Source organism: Argiope bruennichi, chromosome 9 (genome assembly GCF_947563725.1).
Source record: "Argiope bruennichi chromosome 9, qqArgBrue1.1, whole genome shotgun sequence".
Lineage (NCBI taxonomy): Eukaryota > Metazoa > Arthropoda > Arachnida > Araneae > Araneidae > Argiope > Argiope bruennichi.
The window spans coordinates 84,623,114-84,647,606 of NC_079159.1; the positions used below are offsets into that span (position 1 = coordinate 84,623,114).

General features: G+C 28.5%; 1 protein-coding gene across 2 annotated transcripts in view; it reads left to right on the plus strand.

Moving 5' to 3' along the window:
- LOC129984054 (calcium/calmodulin-dependent protein kinase kinase 2-like) overlaps positions 1 to 24,493 on the plus strand; it is a 212,268-nt gene that overhangs the window by 52,784 nt on the left and 134,991 nt on the right. Inside the window, exon 1 of one of the 2 annotated variants that reach the window (XM_056093822.1) lies at positions 13,163 to 13,307. The exons of the other annotated variant lie outside the window; for it this stretch is intronic. Coding sequence (XP_055949797.1) covers positions 13,277 to 13,307 — 31 coding nt within the window. The 5' untranslated portion in view covers positions 13,163 to 13,276. Of the gene's footprint in view, positions 1 to 13,162; positions 13,308 to 24,493 lie in introns of those variants that run through there. 2 annotated transcript variants of the gene reach the window in all.

The window sequence follows — 24,493 nt, forward strand, 5'->3', positions numbered from 1 at the left end:
AAGCTTAAATAGTAGATAAAATTTATTTATTAAAGCTGTTATTTATAATGTATTAAATAATGTTAATATTAATGTATTAAATAAAAATTTATTTAATACAGTATTAATGAAATAATGTATTAAAATTTATTTATTAAAGCTTAAATAGTAGATAAAATTCTGTGACATATAGAGGAGGCTTTATATTAATTTCATATTTATTTAAGCATTCAACTTTGTAAATTCTATTTAATTTGAATATCTTCCTTAAATATCATTTATATTTGCATCTGTGAAATTAGTGCTTAAAATTAATGATGAGAATGTGTTAAATAATATTTCAGAAAAAAAAGTAGAGGGGTGGAGTTAATCTCTCCTTCTTTTCCACAGTTATCAGCATTTTCACAATTTCTACCAATATACAAGCTAAAAATACTCATAACATTATAAATGAGCTTCTAGATTAATAGATTCAATATTTCAAAATCTATTCGGTCTCTGTCTATATATAAAATGCTATCATACGTAGCGCATAAATCGCTGTTATTACTTATTGCTGAATGGTAATAGTGAAATGTAAACAAACCAATATACAGATATTTCAGATGGCTTCATTAAATAATTTTACAGCTGCACTTGATTTAATGGAGCTGCAAAATATTATTAGAAATACTTTAGAAATAACTGGCTTTACCATTTAGTCATAGGAAACAAGATGTAAAAGAAATAAAGAAATACGAATCAAATAGAAAGTTTTGCAAGCTCTAAAATATGCTTAACCGTCGGCAGATGGATAACCGCTGTTTCTTAACAGATGGTATTAAGTCTCTACCTTGTTAATTCCAAGAAAACAGTCTGGTTTATTGAATTTTTCTTGGCGCATAAGAAAGAACCATAAGCAAGCACTTTGTTTAAATCGAAAACCTTCGTACAGTGAATATTGGATTTTTGCATTATTTTTAGGGAGAACACTTTGAAGGCACTATATAAATACAATTAACTCATTTCCTGAAGTCATATTTGATGGAAAAGCAAATAATAATAATTTGCATAAGAGTCTATTTAATGTCTTTTCTGTAAAGAGAGGATTAACTAAAATGATTAATGCAAGTACTTTTACAGGATCTAATAAAGTCAAGTAAAGTAGTAACACTTTGAAGGCACTATATAAATACAATTAACTCATTTTCTGAAGTCATATTTGATGGAAAAGTAAATAATAATAATTTGCATAAGAGTCTATTTAATGTCTTTTCTGTAAAGAGAGGATTAACTAAAATGATTAATGCAAGTACTTTTACAGGATCTAATAAAGTCAAGTAAAGTAGTAACACTTTGAAGGCACTATATAAATACAATTAACTCATTTCCTAAAGTCATATTTGATAGAAAAGCAAATAATAATAATTTGCATAAGAGTCTATTTAATGTCTTTTCTCTAAAGAGAGGATTAACTAAAATGATTAATGCAAGTACTTTTACAGGATCTAATAAAGTCAAGTAAAGTAGTAACACTTTGAAGGCACTATATAAATACAATTAACTCATTTTCTAAAGTCATATTTGATAGAAAAGCAAATAATAATAATTTGCATAAGAGTCTATTTAATGTCTTTTCTCTAAAGAGAGGATTAACTAAAATGATTAATGCAAGTACTTTTACAGGATCTAATAAAGTCAAGTAAAGTAGTAACACTTTGAAGGCACTATATAAATACAATTAACTCATTTCCAGAAGTCATATTTGATGGAAAAGCAAATAATAATAATTTGCATAAGAGTCTATTTAATGTCTTTTCTGTAAAGAAAGGATTAACTAAAATGATTAATGCAAGTACTTTTACAGGATCTAATAAAGTCAAGTAAAGTAGTAACACTTTGAAGGCACTATATAAATACAATTAACTCATTTCCTGAAGTCATATTTGATGGAAAAGTAAATAATAATAATTTGCATAAGAGTCTATTTAATGTCTTTTCTGTAAAGAGAGGATTAACTAAAATGATTAATGCAAGTACTTTTACAGGATCTAATAAAGTCAAGTAAAGTAGTAACACTTTGAAGGCACTATATAAATACAATTAACTCATTTCCTAAAGTCATATTTGATAGAAAAGCAAATAATAATAATTTGCATAAGAGTCTATTTAATGTCTTTTCTGTAAATAGAGGATTAACTAAAATGATTAATGCAAGTACTTTTACAGGATCTAATAAAGTCAAGTAAAGTAGTAACACTTTGAAGGCACTATATAAATACAATTAACTCATTTCCTAAAGTCATATTTGATGGAAAAGCAAATAATAATAATTTGCATAAGAGTCTATTTAATGTCTTTTCTGTAAAGAGAGGATTAACTAAAATGATTAATGCAAGTACTTTTACAGGATCTAATAAAGTCAAGTAAAGTAGTAACACTTTGAAGGCACTATATAAATACAATTAACTCATTTCCTGAAGTCATATTTGATGGAAAAGCAAATAATAATAATTTGCATAAGAGTCTATTTAATGTCTTTTCTGTAAAGAAAGGATTAACTAAAATGATTAATGCAAGTACTTTTACAGGATCTAATAAAGTCAAGTAAAGTAGTAACACTTTGAAGGCACTATATAAATACAATTAACTCATTTCCTGAAGTCATATTTGATGGAAAAGTAAATAATAATAATTTGCATAAGAGTCTATTTAATGTCTTTTCTGTAAAGAGAGGATTAACTAAAATGATTAATGCAAGTACTTTTACAGGATCTAATAAAGTCAAGTAAAGTAGTAACACTTTGAAGGCACTATATAAATACAATTAACTCATTTCCTAAAGTCATATTTGATAGAAAAGCAAATAATAATAATTTGCATAAGAGTCTATTTAATGTCTTTTCTGTAAATAGAGGATTAACTAAAATGATTAATGCAAGTACTTTTACAGGATCTAATAAAGTCAAGTAAAGTAGTAACACTTTGAAGGCACTATATAAATACAATTAACTCATTTCCTAAAGTCATATTTGATGGAAAAGCAAATAATAATAATTTGCATAAGAGTCTATTTAATGTCTTTTCTGTAAAGAGAGGATTAACTAAAATGATTAATGCAAGTACTTTTACAGGATCTAATAAAGTCAAGTAAAGTAGTAACACTTTGAAGGCACTATATAAATACAATTAACTCATTTCCTAAAGTCATATTTGATGGAAAAGCAAATAATAATAATTTGCATAAGAGTCTATTTAATGTCTTTTCTGTAAAGAGAAGATTAACTAAAATGATTAATGCAAGTACTTTTACAGGATCTAATAAAGTCAAGTATAGTAAATAGAAGAATTACTTTTGAGTTTTTACTTAAAAATGAATAATCTAGATAGAATCCAGTGCAAAAATGATAAATTTAATATTTAACCTCTTGGACAAATATTTCTCTTTAAGTGCTTGAAACCACTTTTCTTGAAAATTTTACTTCCCGTGGGAGATATAAGTTGTGGACATTGTTGACAGAAAACCCAGGAAACAAAATATCGTAAAGTTTATGCAAACAGATTTACCGGAAGATTCAACAAGCGCGGTGCAGTATTTCTTTCCTTTGAACTCGCGTCCACGTATCCGTCCAAAAATAAAATTCAAATGCAATTTTAACTGCTCGGCTTAGAAAATTTTTTCTATCTATTCCTGAAGTCAATATTTCCAGAACTTCCATCGATAAAGCTTCGAGTAAAGTAAATTCCATCTTACAGCAAATCTCTGCTACTAGATATATTTTAGGAATTTAGCTTTTTCAATAAAGTTTTAAGTCCCCCCCCCGCCCTGAAGCAAAATGCTTTGGCCTTCATAAATATTTTGGTACGTTGGATATCTTCTATTGTCAAACATCTTATTTCAGAAAAGCGCTTTAGGATAAAAGCGATCGAAATCTTTTAACTTCCATACTTGAATTGAATTCTTAAACAGAAGAATTTCGCAATAATCTAGAAGGATTTTGTGAATTCACTGGTAGCAAAACATCGATCTTTAAAATGTTTTTCTGTTGTTGTTATTGCCTTCTAGGTCGGTCTCAGTTCCAAATAGCTGCGAAATTGTGGTGTGTCCTTGAGGTTCGCTTTTCTTACGTAACAGATGGTTCTCGATTTCTCGCAGATTTGTCATGTTTGTTGATGACATTAGACTTAGTTTTGGTCATGGTCAAATATTTGTAATTGAAATTTGGTGGATATTTGAGAAAAAAAGGAATATCAGAGCAGGTGTGTTTTTCTGAACGGATAATAAGCTTAAATTTGCAACTGCTCAGAATTTCTTTTGAATTAATATTTATTCTGTTATGCTTTTGCAATGTGATTGATTATAATTTGAGATCGGGCATAATTGTGGTACCGAAATGTTCCTTGTGCTTATTACTTTTTGAGTAGGGCTGATTTACTTTATTATGATAATTTAAAGTTGGAAAGCCCATTGGATCCATATGAGCAAAATTCGAGGAATTGTTTCACTAAAACTTTTATGCTGGCTCCAAAACTGTTATTATGGTTAAAAAAAACAATTAATTTTTACTGGACAGTTAAATATCAGCCAAATGTAAAACATTTCGCAAGTTTTATCAAAGTTTAAATTATTTTGAAATTCTAGTTGATAGCAAGATAAAAAAGGAAGAATGGTTGTGTATAACCAAAAATAAATATTTCTACATTTTAAAATTAATTTAATAAATTTATAATCTTTTGATGTTTTCGCTTAGCAAGTGCACTACAAAAATTAAATTTAGGATCCGATGGACCATCATCTTTCATTAGCATAAAATGACTTTTGAAATTTTTGAAAATATCCTTGCGTGTGTAATAAATAATTTCCAATCCTGCTTTTCAAATTAAAACTTGCAGTTGTCTCAATTTGTCGGCAGGTTACAGTGAGTTACCAGAAATTCTTCAAAATTCTGTATGAGCAGTTTCTTATATGTTGCATTTCAAATTAAACTCCTTTTCTGTTTCTTCTTAAAATCCCCGTCACGAATTTGGCGCATTTTTTCTATAATTTTTCGTTGATTGAAGATACATGCAACATGGCATCCATTATGCCAAAGTGACTATGAATTTAGATATTTCTTTAACAAAGAATTCTGAAACGACAGTTAATTATTTTATCAAATCTATTGTTTTTTTAAAAAAAATATCAAAATAATTTGCGTAATATATTTTTTATTACATTGTTTATTATATAAAATAATGTATACCTTTTGTTCGTTTTTATATTTAACGCAGCTGTTGGCACTCCATTGTCTTTACGCTCTATAACCAGAAGACAATTAACTGACTTTAATAAAATGTCCAGAAAAACATTTCCAAAAATCCAGGGATTTGGAATGAAAAATATTAGTTAGCAATTACAAGAATCTAAACCAGAAATCTAATTGCCAAAAATTGGATGAGAAAAAAAATACTTTTATTTTTAATTTTCAAGTTTATTATGTTCCGGTTATATGTTCTTATGTTCCGGCCGGCGTATTCGCTTCAATTTCTGACAAATATTCTCATTTTTTTTTCCGTGCTTATCTCTCCTGTTTGATATTTTGCATGAAACACTCTTCTATAAACCCTCTGCATGGTGGCATGTCTTTCGATTTTGTTGTCTGAATGTATAAACATTTCATTTTCGATATCCGATTTTGTTGCAATACAAACTGTTCTCGAACCGTTATCCTCCGAATTTATTTTTATTACTGTTTGGATGTATTTGTATATTTGATATATTTGTATTTCAATAATATTTTCTTTACTTTTATTTATGTATTGTCCCAGTGTATTTTGTTTCTATTTTTATATTCTATTTTATCCGGCAACCGTTTTATTTGTGATAGCATTGAGTTTATCTCTCTGTGAATGGCATCGTTGTTGTAGTAAAATTCTGTATCCATGGCCGCACTATGCTGTATGCATATTTGTCACTTTATTATGTGCCGTCCTCGTTTTAAATGTGAAATAAACTTTGTGTGTGTGTGTGTGAAAGAAACGTATTTTTGTCCAAAGTGACCAATTACTTTATTATTTTTGTCTGACTTGATCAGAATAATTATTATGATAGGTATTAGAATTCTTTTGTTAAATCTTAAAAAGACCAAAATGAAACCACAAAATGATAAAATCATCACATTTATTTCTTTAAATAAATGCAAGATGGAAAAATTATTTTGATGCTACTACAAAATATTTAGAAATATACTTCAAAAATAATAATAGCGCTCATTTTTTTCTTCCCCCCCCCCTTTTATCGTTTCTGTTTTATAGATAAAAAAGGCAAATGAACTATAATATACTTTTCTTATAAGAGAAGAACTGGATATTTAAAATATTTATATCAAAGAAGAAAATATTTCCTTTTGTAGATTTAATGTGCAAACGATGAAGTGTCAAAGTAATTTAGTTAATGTTTGGGTTCCATTGAAATTCAACGAGAATCCCAGAAATTATATTAAGCTAATCGAATAAATGCTTCAAGTTTCTTCTTTGACAATAAAAAACTAAGTCTTTAGAATTCTTAATATAAATTACTTTTTTAATGGTCTTGAGATTAAAATTGTATCGGAAAATAAATTTTTCTAGACAGATTTGATCGTAATGTAATTTATTGCTATAAACATATTCTTTGTGAATATTTAAGTACATTAAAGTTAAAAAATTTAATATTATACCTGTTTTTCATTCTGTAAGACTGTAGCTGGACTCCAAATATATATATATATATATATATATATATATATATATATATATATATATAATATGTAGAAGCGTCTTTTTAAATTTCATTAAATGAAATTGTTGTTGAAATGTCAATATACATTTTGTAGTTTCTGTTTATTTCTTCGTTAATTAAATTTCAGTTCAAGTATTCTAGCATTTTCTCAGTATTGCAATATCTCTTCTCTTCTTCGGTGAAATTGTAATTTATCTGCAAATATAAATAATGCAGCTACATATTAGTTCTTCATTAAATGATGTTTCGAACGATTTTCAAGTTGTGCATAAATAATATCTAGCTTAGAAGCATTATATGGTTAAATTTTTTTAAGAAATCAAATTAGATATATATTGAATAAATTATTACTATGTGTATGCATTTCGCTATTCAAACTGCAGAATTCTAGCGTAATTCAAACTGTCATATTCGAAAAAAATCTATTAATCATCTCTAAAAATAAAAGAGAACATATTAAAATTTTGAAGCAATGTTTCACAAAAACAAATTATATGTATTTTATTTAATACTGAAATACTCTTATGTTCAATTCATCATTCTTATGTTCCTTTTTTATTCAAAATTTTTTTAAGAAAGTTAGAAATATCCCGAATAAATTATTATTATATGCATGCATTGTTTTGTATCTTCGAATTGTAAAATTCTGGCGTAATTCAAGCTATCAAATTCAAAAAGCAATCTATTAATCCCTTCTAAAATAACAGAGAACATAGTAAAATTATAAAAAAAAAAAAAACGTTCTACAATAACAAATTATATACATTCTATTTAATACTGAAATATCCTTATGTTCAATTCATTATTCTTATGTTCCACGTTTATTCAAAAAACTTTAAAGAAAGTTAGAAATATATCGAATAAATTATTATTATTTGCATGCATTGTTTCGTATCTTCGAATTGTAAAATTCTGGCGTAATTCAAGCATTCAAATTCAAAAAGACAATCTATTAATCCCCTCTAAAATAAAAGAGAACATAGTAAAATTTTGAAGCATTGTTTAACAATGACAAATTATAGATATTCTATTTAATACTGAAAGAAATTCATTATTCCTATGTTCCTCTTTTATGCTAACTCGATACTTAACAACAGCCTAAAAATTCTTTTTAAAATTAAACATCAAGGCAGAATTTTACCTATAAAGATAATTAATGATCCATGATAATGGTTGACATGCTCAACTATTAAACAACCGTGTTATTGAATAATGACATAAATTAATATTTCCGACGAATAACAACTCATCGCTCAAACTATTTCCCAAAACATTCACTATTGCTGCACTTATTTCATTCAAATGCCCATAATTACACCATCATTGGATAAACATAAGTTATTATAATCGTATGCCATAGAATGAATTCGCACAGCAACAGAACCATTATTTGTCCTCCGCTGCATGTTGACGAAATTCAATATCGAGCCCATTTCCCATCCGTCTTTGTAGTGCTTGACAAATGGGAAGGATGCGCCTTGATTGATGAACGTTATGATAAATGAGTTGACAAATCCTCTTAACCACAGTGTAATGCATCTTTTGTGCGCCATTGAGTGGGTGGAGAGCTGTGTACTGCATGCAGGGCTTTATATGAATTTATGGATTATCTGTATATTGGATTTTCGTATGGTACCGGAAATAACCAGTATTAAATCATCTCACATGTTTTTAAAAGTTGTATAAAAGTATTATCATGCGAGAACATGATGTTGTTTTGGTTAGGAGGTTTTGAAACTCGAAATCGCGTAAGCAATAAATAAAGCATAAATGTCAGTTTTCATCATCATCATCATCTTTTAATCGCATATATTTTTTACCTGCTTTTACCAGTATTGCATTGTTATTACGTATGCTCTTTTGACAGCAGAAATGCGTTTTTAAAAGGTTGATATGACATGCATAGAACTATGACATCATAGCTGTTATTTCATCTCAAAATCGGTCGAGCTCCAAACCTTCGTTTGCCAGATAGAAAAATTGAAAATGAAAGTTTAAAAAAATTATCATTATAATATATACCAGAGGGAGGGAGGGAGGGATAGAGACCCATAGAGAAGTCTCGTGATTGTTTCAAACCGCTTTAAACTGATTAATGACTTAAATTAATTAAGACAAATAATGCCTTAAATATAATAATGTTCTCACATGATAACTTGAAATTTTCGATCGCAGATTTCATTATTTTTTTTTAAATATTTTTTATCTTAAATTTGTACAAATGCATTTAAATTAATGTGTCGAAATCAATTATTGGCTTAGTGATAATGTCTCCACTCCAGATTCGAACCCTCTTTCCACCTAAAAGTCTTTCTGCAAATTGGTCTGGTATATGCTAATATGCTCGTGGTGGTCTGTTGTTGAAGTTGGAGAGGTGTCAAATCAGGTGTCAACCTCATCATTTGATCTTGATTCAAAATGACGAAATTATGGTCCCACAATAGTCGTAATGCTACTATCAAATTGGCATTAATTGATCTAAATTTCTAAATTAATTGATCTAAATGCGTTGACAAATCTTCTTAACTTTATTCTTAGTGCGCGACTGAATGAGTAGGTGTTGCGTAGGTATTGCAGAGCTTGATATGATTTTATGGACTATCCATATATTGGATTTTCATATTATATCGGAAATAACCAGTTTCAAATCGCCTCGTATACTTTTTGAAAGTTGTATGAAAGTATTTTATATTATTTTATGCATGTAGTTTATATTCTTTCGTGAATTTTTATCATAAGTTTGTAAATTAATGTGTCAAAATCCATTATTGTGGTGCACCGTTACGGCCTAGTGTTAATGCCTGAACTCCGGGTTCTAACCCCGATTCCAGTGAAAAATCGCTGTGCGAACTAGTTTAGTATATATGCTAAATCTGTCGGGGACAAATATTTCCCTGCTAGTGTGTTGTGGAAGTTAGAAAAAGTGAAGGGGCATCAAATCAGGTATCGTCTTTATCATTTTATCTTGGTATTTTATATATTTTATGAATTTTTGTCTTAAGTTTGGAAAAATGCATCTAAATTAATGTGTCAGAATCAATTATCAGGTTTGGCCACGGAAACCTGGTAATAATGTCTCGACTATAAGTTCTAACCCCGATTCCGATACTTTTTCATAATTTAAGTCATCTTTAAATTTCGAACCTCTTGTCCGAAATATCACACCATGATATTGATTTAGGCTTCATTGACTATCTTGTCTGTGTCAAAGGTGATTGGTGATTGCTTAAACTGTTACAATACGTGCGTAATAATTTTTACAGTTAGCAATTTTCAGAAATTCAAAATTTATTATCCGTTTTGTTTTTCTGAAGTTTCACTTTGATATAATTACCGAAAAATTTTGAAAAACTCGGAAATTTTATCGTATCTTTGACTGTGACGTCTGTGAATATAACGTCAATTTTTTTTATAACAATAACAAAATTTTCAAATTTACAATTTTATTTAAAACTATTTAAAAAATCAATTAGAGAAATATTTACAAGGAAAAATATAATGTAAAGTTAATATTTTGCATGTTCAGATGTTGATGAGATCATTTTTGTTCAATAATATTCGCCGGAATTACTAGCAAAAAAATTAAAATTTTGATTATTTTTTAACTAATATTATCATTTTAACATGGACTGAATTACGTGGACCGATTTTTCTATCACGCAATTGACATGTCATATCAGTACATTGGAAATATCCAGTTTAAAATTGCATTCTAATATCACGCTTTTTTGGGGTTGGGGGATTCACAGTATAATTGCTTTTAAGGTTATGCTGCTTCCATGGCAACGTTTCGATTTTTTTCCCCCTCAAGAAATAATACTGTACAATACAGCGAAAAACTTCCGCAAATTGCTTTTTAATGGTTAAATGAAATTACTAGTAGTTTGAAGGAATTTTTGATTCAGGTAAATAAAATGTCCTTTATTTTTATTTTTGTTTTTCCTTTATAAAAAATTTGTACACCTATCGTTAAAAAAACAAATATTATTTTTCCAATATTTTGAACCTATCTTTGCAATTATTGGCGTTGATTGAAAACTGAAATTCTCAGCAGTTTATTAAATAATTTATGCTGCAAAAACTATGATATTTTAAAATTAATGATGCATATGTTTGAATGTGTTGGGAAAAATTATTTATGTTATCGTTTGCATCGTTTTATATAATCGTTTGCGAAATACTGAATGAAAAAAATCTAGATCATTATTGCAATCTTTTTTTATGCATTTGTTTTATTAGAATAAATTGTTGTATAGATACTGTAAAAGCATGGAGGCAAAATCAAGAGTATATCTTTTCTTTGAGAAAGTCGTATATATTGAAGATCAGCAAAATTATAAAAAATAATTGTTTCCTAACAGAAATGATAAGGAACGTTTATTCTTGTTTCGCATCATTTTGAAAATTTAACTCTAATTTTTGTTATATAAAATGTTCGAATTAATTCTCTAATAATTAATACCACATGAACAAATATTTAGATTAACATTTTATTTAATGAACGAATCCATAGTATTTAAGTCATCCAATTTAAATTAATTCCATTTAATTGTGATCCTATATTAATAAATCAAATATTTAATGTAATCGATTTTAACGGATAATTATTTCAAAATTCAATTTAATTGTGTACGGTTACAAAAGTTCAAGTTAATCATAATTAACAATGACTTAAAAATCCACTTCAATTACCTTAATTTGTTAAGAATTAAGAGAATCGATTTAATTGTGATTAGTTCAAATATATTTCTATTTGCGAAATTAATTAACGAAGTTCTATGTCTTTTGGAAATATTTTTAACATTTAATTAAGAATTTGTTAAACTTCTTGTATTTAAATTAAATTTTATGAGTTTTAAATATTTTTAATGAATAATTTTCCTAGTTTCAAAATTTTAAATACTTAACGCACAAATGTAATCTGTGTTATTTATATAAAGTTATTTAAACTGTCTCTTAATTATTGTTTTATCAATTATATTTGAAGAATATATCTTTTAACTTTTTCATATTTTAAGAATCAATATTGTAAAGATCAAAAAATTCTACATCGATGTTTTGACATAATCTCTATGCTTCAAATTCCCCTGAATTCGAAAATACATTTTTAGAATTATGTCTAACACTTAACAGAGAAAATTGTATGTGTTTTTTTTTTTTTTTTTGTTTTTTTTTTTGCCAAATTTGTTGATTGTTTTCAAATTTTTAACGAAATTCCTTCACAGGAAATATCTATATTTCGTGTTTTTCCTTAATTCGAAAGTGCCTTTTTGGAACTATGCGACAATTTTGAGTTAGATAAATGCAATTTCTTATATGGTCTTTTTGCCCAATTTCTTGATTATTTTCATATTTTAAACGAAATCCATCCCCAGTAAATTTTCCTAACTATCCCAGTAGAAACGAATCCGATAACTAGAAACGTAAAACTCGAGATGGGTTAAATTTAGTCCAGTTTTATTATATTTTAAATCTTATTGAATTTCTGTTTAAATACGTTAAAAGGTCAATTTCAGGTCAGTTAATTTACATTTTGGCAAACGATAATTCTAATATTTGCAACTTAAATGAAATCTGACATACGATATTATTACTAAAATTTTATTTCTGTGTTAAATTTTGGTATTAATTTAACAAAAAGAAAACTATTCGAATCTTTAAATGTTTTCTTGATCATAATACGATTTACAAAACGTTTTGGAAATAATATATCAAATATTGACTCCTCTCATGTCCTTAATTTTATACGTGTGGAATTGAAGATGTGACCTATATTAGAAGATATGGGCGAAAATTTTGAGATGATCATTCTGAGTTCTTTATTTTTGTTTCAGCATTTTATTATTCAATTTTTGTTTGTACATTTTATCATCTTAAGACTGAAAAACATAACTCGTTTATACTATTTTATTTGTCAGTTTGGCTGCAAATTGTATTTGATTAGCAAAACGTGTCTGCATTCAAATCAACAATGAGTGTTAATACAATTAGGAAACAGCACCATTCAATTCCAGCTGTCATATTAATATTGAAGGCCACCGCCAACAAAGGCGGATGTAAAATATAACAAATGACGAGCAATATCCTGTGCGTAGGGGCAACGCCCTACTAAACGAGATGCATTTTTAGATTCAGATGTCGGTCAAAACAGAACGATAAAGCTTCTTCTGGGGCAGAAAATATCTTAATATAAAAAAACAAGAATTCATTCTATTAAATGAGATGTTATTTCTCTTTAAGACTGAATTGAAGGACGCGCATTTCCCAGATAACATTTGCCTGTTTAAATATTTGTTGTGACATTGGAAAGGAGCAGATACAGTTAAATCGTGCACCTGTTGCTTATGGAAGCAGATAAAGAATTCAGTGACGCTTGATGATACGATGGAAAAGTGATTGGGATATTTGCTTTGAGGCATACAATAGCAGATAGCTGTACTGAAAGCGTGACAGTTAAAATATCAGCTTGCTATTCAGAAGAGTGTTGGGAAAGTAGTTAAATATTTGGAATTAAACTTATGAGAAAAGAATGTTCTGCTATGAGCAGTTTTTAAGGCGATGAAAGTCGGCATTCGAGAAATTCCTTTGGGTTTGTGCAACTTTGAATGAATATTGTATTTACCTTGAAGTTAATTTATTTTGCTTGTAAATTCTTTGAGAATGAATTGAATATATTATTGTGGAGTGTAATAATTTTTCATCTTATAGCACTCATTTTTGATGAGAGATACGTTGCGTTAAGATTCAGATATTTAATTTTTTTAATAAATTAAGTTTATTTTAGTAATATTTCATAGCTTGTTTTAGAAATAATGAAAAACTGGTCATGAATTCACTTTGTGCTTAGAGAATGTACTGCTTGATCATTTTCAGCTTGATTGCGAACAATTAACAAGCGTTGACTATGTCCTTTTCACGTCATCGAAGTTGAAGGAACAATTTATCAATATTTCTCAATTGTCTTTGATGGAATATCCAAGAAATATTTTTAATATGGTACGCAAGTTTTTAATTTAAAAACTGTAAATGGGGAAATGAAATGAGTATAAGATGCTTAAGTATTGTTCCTGCTGAAAACTGATTATATTTCATAAATATGTATAATGAATATCATTCTTACATGTATTTTATTTGAAATACCGATGCATTTAGTAAAAAGGATGTCTTTTGAACAATATTTTCTTATTACAATCAAAAAGGAAATATTGAGTTTGGTTCCCTATTCCTTTTAAAAAAGGAAAACATGAGCATGAGAAATCAATGTTCGTTTCTGTTTGTTTTTTAAGCATAGCCTTTATATATAGCCATTCTGTTCTTAGTAAATATTGTATTCACGATTTGGGAACATTTTGATTTCGTCTGTTTTTTACCCGGATATCTTCATTTGCTTATATATCTGTTGAAATCGAATATATAAAAAAAAATCTAGAATATGATCAATAAAAAGTTTTTAAAAATTATCTTTATGGCAGGGGTTCTCCCAGTTTCTTTCCTCCCTTGCAACCTTGAAGAAATGAAATATATCCTTCTTCGTGTGTATTTAAGAACATGATAATTCTAAAAAAGATAAGTGGAAAGAATTAGAAGTAATGGAATTAATTCTCTAAGAAATTTTGATACCAAAATCTATGTTGATCTTGGGATCGATATTAAATTTTGGATGGAATCTGTCAAATATAATTATGATTATTTGTTTGTCTATCTTTTTGCAGTTTAGTTTTTGTGCAGTTTTAGCAGCAAAATCCAATTATCAAATTAGAGATATTTATGCCTTTGCGTTTTTGAGTTATCACATTTACGTGTTTCTGATAGTACAGACGGACGGACAGCCAACCTGTTGTTGGATTTGTTACTATGGCTCAAACTGTGACAGCTATTTAAGCTGTAAATGTTAAATTTGTGTACCGAATCTTATCTATCTAGTTCTCTTCGTTTTAAAATTAACGTGTTAAATTATAATCGAACAGCCGGACGTGCGAACCTTTTCTGAACAGATTTTACTAAAATTTGATAGAAATCGGCAAATGTGGTGTAAAAACCGTACACCAAATTTCATCCGTCCAGCTTAAAGCGTTTTTGAGTTATCTGTCGCAGACAAGCAAACGGACATTTTCCGATTTTTTTTTTTTTTTTTCGAACTCACGGGGTCCTGGAATAAAGTAATCGTCAACATCTCGGATTCGAAGTTTTTGACGATTGCTATACTTTCTCTGTACTACGTATGCGATAAAATAAAAAAGAAAGAAAAGAAAGCATGAACAACGAGCCGAATGAAATTTTGGATGCACTCTCAACACCGAAACTGTACATCGACCTAAAATGTCAGATGAAACCTGTCGCTAAAATGTCTGTGTCTTTATCCTTACACATATGAATACAACATTATATTAACCTCTTCGTCGTCCGTAACGCGTTCAAGTGAAACTTCTGCAGGGCAGCCATAACGCACTTCAAGACTTAGCTTCGCTTTAAAGCTTTTAAACTTTTAAAACACTTTGGAAATGTTTACTTGTTTGAGTTTTTATTTTCGTTTCTTCTAATGCGGCGAAATACAGAAATTTTCGCGGTCAGGAGACGATGGCAGAAGGGTTAAAGAAACCATTTACATGGTTGATAAAACTGTTTACATGGATTTTGTATAAAATACTACGTATACAAAAAAGTAAAAAAGGCATGGTGAATGTTTATGAGTTGCATCCCCCACACACACATACACACTCTGATGATACACGAGCAGTTGACCTTGATAACAAGCAACAGACAGTTCTATTCTACTGTACTAATAGCATTACTTTCGTGTGCTGTGAAGACAAAATTTTCTCTTCTAAAGGCATACGAAAATATTTAATAAAACTATTAACTTTTTGCTTCAGCATTTTCAGCCGATTGATGGTTTATGTCTTTAATGCGTTTAAAGCATTAAGCAGCAGTAAACAGTCGCATCTTGCCATAGAAAAAAAAAATCCCCGAGTGAAAAAGTTGGGAGTAAATGCTTTGGCGCAGTTGTAACAAGTTTAATGTTCTTTCAACTATCCCGTTTAATAGCGACACTAATGGATGTCCAAAAATCGATGATTGTGTTACTGTTTCCTACTATAAAACAGTAACTTTATTTTTTTTTCAAATGTGTAACATTATTAAAATATTTGTTGGATAATCCTCGGAAATGTCCTAAACCAATTACAGGAATTAAAAGACGCAATGTCACCATTTATTTCTTTTTAGTAATTTTGCTTTGAATATTATGACATTTATTATGAAAGAATTGAAGTTATATAAAGAAAAATAAGCATAGACGTTATTTTAAATTTTTGATTGCATGAAATTGACAAAGTTAGCGAGAGAATTTTTAGATTATTTATTGTTAGAGTAGAAATAGTTACATCATCTTTTTATATTAAAATTGTCTAGAAATATCCTTAATGTTCTTTTTGGCATCTAGCCAATTTCTATTTAGGCATGTGTTTTTTTACACGCGTGTGGATCATGACTACTGGCAAATGAAATGTTTATGAACATGCATATGATTTTTTCTTTTCTTCTATTCAGCAATTCCTTTTTATTTTGTATTTGGCAATGCATTAGTTTTGCTTAGTAAATCATCATTTGTTTCAATATGATTTTAATGATTGGTTTTAATTCAACGAGAGCTATTTGTAATTATGGGATCGTAAACTTCACATTTTATTTGCATTTTTTTATGTTGAGTTGTAGCAAAGATAATTCAGCTGAGGTCTGCCAATATTTTCTTTCAGTATTTTTATTTTGTATTTGGGCATTTTACTTGCATGGAAAAAGCGGGTTACAGTGTTTTTGAATCAAATTTTAACTTGACAATTTTTTTTTTTGTTTAAATTTGTTAATTTTATTGTTTATTTAATCATGCTTACTTTTGTGTACTTGGTGTTTATGTCTTGCAAAATTCATTATTTAATGAAATGCGTGCTTTTTTTGTTCTAAACACGTGATATATATACAACATTATTTTTTACGCACTATGCTAACGTGCATGAGATTTTCTATTACAACAACTTTTTTTAATTGGATCTGTGACATTTATCTCGGAAATTATCTGTAGGGTAACAGCCCGTATAGATGGTTAGATCTGCTAATTAGTAAATATCTTAAGGATAGGATTCTAGAATAGTGTAAATTAAAAAAATATTTATTTTGTAACTATGAAAATATACAATTCAAATATTTTAAAGTCAATTTAATATATTTAAAAAAATTAGATTTGCTTAGCATTTAACTTAAAATAATACAAAATGCAATACAGTACAGATACGTTGTCATCGCAGTATTATACCGTATTTAAAATATCGTACAGTGTGGTAAAAACATTGTAGAATATCTTGTGTCAATAAGAAGCCTTTAAAAACTTATATAACAGTTTCAAAGAATTTTCAATTATGAATATAATTGCATATTCACATCAAAGGAATATTCTAAGTAAATATTATCTAGCATTAATAATTTGTTCTTAAAGATATGGTTCCAAATATTTTAAAAATAAATATTAAAGATACTTTAAAGCTTTAGTTTTGAAATATATAAATGTATAAGTAGAAGTACGTATATTGATATTATAAAAGTCTGATTTCCATTTAGATTTCAAAAATATTTAAATATTCTCTTCTATTTAATGAAATATTTTTTATAAACTTTTATAAGTAGATTCATTTTTGTATGATTTGAAACCGTTATTTGTACTAATTTCCTGCATAACTGGATTGTATTAATTATAAAAATGTACATTTCAGTGTTCAAAACAGGAAGGACTACAGTAAAAACTCCTTTTATCCTAAAAAAAAAATCTAAGAAAAACTGTATTTAATAATTAATACTATAAGAAGAAACGACAATTTTGGAATTAGTTGGCAACAAAAATGTATTGATACTAATTAAGAACTTCAATTACAGCTATTAATATATTGCTAATTAGAACATTAGGTTATTTAAATTATCTAATGTTGATTAAAACAAAAATTAATGAAGATGTTAAAAGATTAATGATATGTTAATTTTTAAAGCCATGCAAATCTTATACAGAAATTGAAAATTTAATTGGAAATGTGGTCATTAAATGAAATTGTTTGCTCCAATCTCAGAGAAATTCTTTGAAATAAAACAGTAGAGCATTTATGGCTGGAAACAATCATTACTAAAAGGTTCATCGCGGTTTTGGAATACATTGCAAGTATTAGTAGAATAACCAGTCATTTCGTGGCTTATGCCATGTACAGTGGGTAAAAAAAGTTTCCGTACGCAGCTATGACTGTTAATAAAAGTTTAATTTTTGGCACAAAATATTTTGTTATAAAAAGGAAAATTTTAAAATTGGTTTAACACAATTTCATTTATTATTTATGAATATTATAAAGGAAAAACTATGAAGAGAATTAAATACTTAAATTGAAAGAATAAAAAAATGCCACTAATAAGGAACAAAAAAGTTTCCGTACGGTATTTACATAGTACATGAAAAACCTCTTCCTTGCTGACCAACTTGCATTTAATGATCGGTTGGCCTTCCTTTAGCCTTTATCACTTCTTTCAAATGTTGTACCATAACCCTCATCAGTCTTTTTTGTTGTTTCTGGAGAAATACTACTCAAAATGTCTTGAATGACCCTTTTGAATTCAACCTTGTTCTTTGTGTCATATTCTTTTACCTCACGACCGATTTCTTCCAATAAATGTCATATAACGATTAAATCTGGAGAGGGCTATTAAGCTATTTTTTAACATTATAGAGACATTACTCTTGACAAATCTTTGATGTGTGCTTAGGATCGTAGTCCTGTTGAAAAGTAAAGTCTATTCCAAGGGACAATTTATCTGCATTGGTTAAAACGTTTTGTTTTAGAATGTCAAGATGTATGTGCCCATCCATATTTCCATTTATAAAACACAAATATCTGACACCAGCAGCACTTATACACCCCCATACCATATTCCAATCATCACCGTGCTTCACAGTTCCACATAAATTCTTAAGTAACATATGCTGTTTTGATTTCCTTCAGATCATAACTTGATCATCTGACCCACGGATATTAAATTTTGATTCATCACTAAAAAGGTCCGATTCCCAAAAAGATAGAGGCTTGCTTGTATGCTTCTTTGTAAACTCGAGACGCTTTTTCTGTAGCAGAGACTTATAACAGGCTTCTTACGGGATCCACATCCATTATAACCTTTTTTTAAATGACATTTCTCAGAATTTAAGATGCGAATTTAATGTTGTAATTAACCATTAAATCAGTTGCAAGTTGAGGTGCACTAATCCGAGGGATTATCTTGCACCTTACACATGATATTTCTTTTATGCAAGCATTTTAACTTCGGAGTTCTTCCGGATCGATCTCTGTCCTCAAATGTTTGCACATCACGGTATCTTTCAATAATATATTGCACTGTAGACATTTGGTTTGTAAGTTATTTCACTTATTTTTTTCATAAATAATCCATTTTTTCCCAACTGAATCACTATTTTTCGAATGGATTTCTGAATTTCCATTTTAAGACGATCAGCGAAACATTGGAATTAAACAACTGTTGTTATGTCGCATTCTTCACTCTGACAAACCATCAAACTTCGAATATTTACTGTGGATTAGTTGTAGAGCACGTCAGGAGGAATTTGCATATTGTGTACAGAAACTTTTTTTGCATGACACTTCGTCATTTATCTTAAAAATTGCAAACGGACTTGCTGAGTTTTGTAAAAAAAGAGAATTTGTTATGAAACTGCTTTTAAAGACTCATATTAACAATATATAAGTAGTTTATAAAGATAAAAAGCAAAGATTACAAATTATGCTAGTTTATTTTTATTTTAGTCTTCCGTACGGAAACTATTTTTACCCACTGTATAATCCCATTAAAACTCCTGCATGTTTCGTCTTTCTTCAGGAATACTTAATCCATTCGTTATTTTCATCTAATCCAAATTTACAGAAACAAGTGTGGAGTGTCATCATTGTTTACACTACCTTACTCCTTGTGATTACTTCTTGTTTAACACCTTAAAGAATATTACTTTCCGGAGAAATCCTGCAACATTGGGTGAGCTCAAAGTTTCTGTAAAACATGTGCGTCTATTTCGATGAATATATTATACAGGGTGATTAGAAATTTCTCTCATCTCTTGCGCAATCTCTGTAAAGCTCTGTAATCTCTGTCTGTCATGATTATTTTCAGTTAACAGTTTTTAACATTTATCTGGTATTTTTCTTGACAGCGTACAGTACCACCTATCAGCAGCATTGTAACTAATTTTGAAATCTCTGTATCAGATTTTTATGGTCTTCAAACTGAATAAAATATTTTTTTAATTGTTTTATCAATCTGCGTTGTGTAGTCATTTCATTTAAAAATGAGGAATTTCTTTGAGAGAAATTACAAAAAAATATTACTATATATTATTATAATGATTTTAAAATTGTTAATAGTTTAAGTGATAATTTCAAAAAATAAGTAAATAAATTTGATTTAAAAAAACATGAAGATCATTTTCAATACAAAAATTACACATAAAGGGCAATTCAAAATAAGAAATGTACGCCCCGATGGTGGTAAAGTCCTCGTTTTCGGGACCTGAGGGTTACTAGGTTCGAGACCCGATTCCACCGAGAAACCATTGCGTAAGTGGATCTGGTGCCCATTAAATCCGTCAAGGTCAAATTCCCTCCTGCTGGTGTAGTATGAAAGTTTGAAGAGGGGGTGCCAGTTCAGGTATCGTCCTTGTCATCTGACCACTGTTCAAAATTACGAGGTCCGTCCGAAATAGCCCTAGTGCTGCTTCGAAACGCGACCTTAATCCAACTGAACTATACTAATTAAACTTAAAATAAAAAATAAGAATAGAATCTTAAATCAAGTTGGAATTTTTTTTATTTAATATATTATATCTTTGAATGATTTAAAGCTGTAAAATTTACCCACGTACAATCACTGAAAATATAAGATACAGACGTATATAACTTACAAAAATAATTGAGTGTAAAAACATTTTTTGCAGTTTTTAGGTTTGACTTCACATTAACCAATACATGTTCGAATTATCAAAGATATTTTAACATTATTATGTTGGAAAAAATCAGAAAATCACAGAATGGGGGGAGAAAACAAAATTATCTACAAATGAGAATTTTTAAAAAAAATTCGAATCAACCGAGTTTAACTGTATTAAAAAGTTGCTACAATTCTGCGACTAAGCTGATATCTGGTCATAAATTTTATCTTAAGTCTCCAGACAAAAGAATTCCCAGCAGTGAGGGTATTAGGAAAATGTCTTACGCATAAAAAGTAAGAAATTTTCTTCCTTTTTTTCCTGCAGTCTCGGAGGAGTTAATTATGTTACTTAAGACCCTAATTACGAGGGATTTTAGTTGCTTCTGCTGGTTGGTAATCCTAGTTAATAGAACACGGGACAGGATTTACGATAAATTACCTGATATTCCAGGTACGAAATATCTTTTGTGAACCAAGTTTAAATTAATGTTATAACATTCATTCTCGGACTCCCCTGGCAAAAACTTCATAAATACAAGAATAAGAATGGATCATTTAATATATGAATATAAAGCGATTCATTAAGATGAAAATACGCATGATATTTTAAAAGCTTTATTTCTTGCTCATCGATCATTATTTTTAAATATATTCTAGTCATTTCTTCTTTATACGCAATTTAGATAATTCAATTTTTTTAAAAAATATATAATTAAAAATGATAAATGTGCAGTATCATTTTCAGTCCCTAGATAATGTTAATTAGAGAATTTAATCAGAAAGTTCTTGTTTTCCTAATCATATATAATTTATTGTAATTACATTTATTTTCACATTTCTTGGAAAAAAAACCTTTGTCGCATATAGGGGACATTTAGTAATCAAAGTATTTTTGCACTGTTTTCGTGAGCATATACCTTGTGCTCCTGTTTGCAAAAAATATAAGATTCTACGCAAGAAAAATGAGGGAACAGTTTTCTTGACTAGTTATCCATTTATTCACACCGAGCCATTCCTTATTTTTATACAATTTCCGGTAAGCAATTCCATATCACGGTTACGAATATTTCTTTAAGACAAAAATTATTTTCTTCATTAACTACTAATTTTACAAGGAGCTCGCTGATTTTCCGCGTTAAAATAAATTTGCTCTGCTTTTCCTCGAGAGATATCGCTCACACACACGTGAACGTCTCCTCTTTTTGACTGCCAAGCAAACAAGAAATCTTTTTGGCCTTACTGTCAAGACAAAGGGAATGCGCTGCCATTATGTTATTAGGAAAGTGAACTAATCTTGATACCCTTAGTAATAAAATAACAATTATACCTGAATAAATTCATCATGTAGCAAACGATTCCTTAATCTTAGTATTTTTGCTGAGAGTATTTTCATTTTAGAAATTCTTATATTTTTTCCTACCACATTTTTTCTACTTACTGCCTTTGATCGCTTTTGAAATTAAAAATTCTAACACAGTTTAACAAAAAGATGTTTTTAGATTCAATTTGGACCAGGCATTGAATCAATTTCAAAAACTACTTTCAATATTTGTTCAGATATTTTATTGTATGGGAATTTTTCAAGATGAATAATCAGTTGTATAATATTATTACATTTAAAAAAAATCTGGAATTCATTAAATACTATATAATTTTTATATAATAGAATATTTAAATAAATTTTTAAAAAGTGATGAATTACTTTGACAGTTAATAGTTATGAATGGTTCTTTTTCTGGTAAAACAATCGAAAACAATGTGACCTTTCAAAGTTGGTTTAATTCAGTTTAATTACATACTGCCCAGACAGATAGTTGTAGATACATATATAAGAAATTCTTCGTCATGAGGGAAGGTCAAGCCATGAGCCCACCTTCACTACAATGCTCTGCCTCACAGATCCCTCTTGGTATTAAATTATGTGTCAAAACATCTCATTCCTAGTTTCTTCTTATATCATTTTATGTCACTATTTCCTCGGATAAAGAGTTTGTTTCGGTGCAACGATTCTCAAGTTCTGAAGAAGTGCAGTGGAACGTCCAGGGAAGTATGGCAAACGAATGTTTGCAGTCCATGTGTATATGAACAACAACAAAAACTTTATAGCTGCAGCGAGTAATTATATCAAATAAACTGATTTTTTTAACAAAATTAGTTCCTTAACCTTTTAAGCTATATTGTGGATTAAATATAATATTTGAGCTTCATAAAACTTAAATTTATCGAAGACAGTTCGAATTTTATTTCCCCTTGTCTTAATTATTGACTTTGAGATATGTTCCTGGCATAAAATTGCTTAACAAATAGATTAATAACTTGGCATCCGGAAATCGCAATTAATACTCTCAAACTATATCATTCATTGTTAGTGGAATTCCTGTTCGGCTTCTTTATGAGAAAATGTCATTTTATATTTTCTCTCTTGATTAAAATTTATGTTTTCCAAATAAATTATTTCTCAATCAAAGCATGCTATTAAATTGAACATAAAGGAAATATTCATTCATTAGAGGAAATATCAATTACTTAGTTTTATCTGGTTCTGTGCTACACTTCGTTGGAGACAATATGCTGGGTTTTGAATTCTTTTGTGCGCGATTCTACAGCGATTAATATTCATTAAAAATTTTATGCTATGATGGCGTTTGCTTATTGTTTCAAGCCAGAGATAAGTGTACTGGAAGATGTTTTTATTTGAATTCTACACCAGAAAACAAAATAAAAAAAGACCGATAGAAAATTGATAGAAATTTGCAAGCTAATTGGAATTTTAAGTTCATATATGATGTTTATTTGATTGTTAATGGATATTTGCGAATTGTATTATTATTGTATTCTTTATGGCTAATTGTTTTATCATGTTGCTTTTAATATAACTAATTATTTTACGATTTTTATTTCATTTCTGGATTTATGTTACAAATTTTTACTATTTCTTTAGTGCACTAATAAGGTTTTATTGAAAAAATATATATTTTTCGGTTTGCATTCTTCAGTTTATTAGTTTCTTCTTAAGTAATTATATAAAACGTGATGTTTCTTCTCGCGAATTAATTTGTTTCTCTAATTCTCTAGCAGATTGCGCCTTTCGGATGGAACCAAAATTTAACTTAAGCGATATTAATTACTGATTAGTATCAGAGTAAAATATTGTATTTGTTACATTTATATTGAAAGTCAAAACTTCTGTTGATAAATGAATGATAGAACGTCAATTAAATGTGCGATGTTTTAAAACAAGAAACTAAAACAAAAATGAAAGAATCTAAGCAAAAAAATGAAGAGTTAAAAAAAAATGTAAATATCGTGATAATGAAATAAAATATTCTGGTATGTTAAATATGAATTTTGGGCATATATGTAATATAAATTATTTTATGAAGAAAATTTATTAACATCGATTAAATGCAATAATATTTCCGTGTGTATATATTTTGGCTCACACAGTGTCTTCATATATAAATGTTTCACATTTTTATTTGAATAATAGATGCAAAAATTAATAACACATTCTATTCGCCAAGCAAACTTTTCATTATTTATTATGGAATTTGACGTGTGAAAGCCGAAAACAAAAAAAAATGTTTGTCAATGTAAACATAGTAACATTTTGTTTATTAATAAATGTATAATATTTTAATATTTTTTTTCTTTCTATTTGCTTCGAATTTTTGTTTCGACGCTTTTACGCCATGCATGTCGTGTTTCATCTTTTCGAAACTATCAATATTATTATTCATTTCTTAGCTTGTTTTA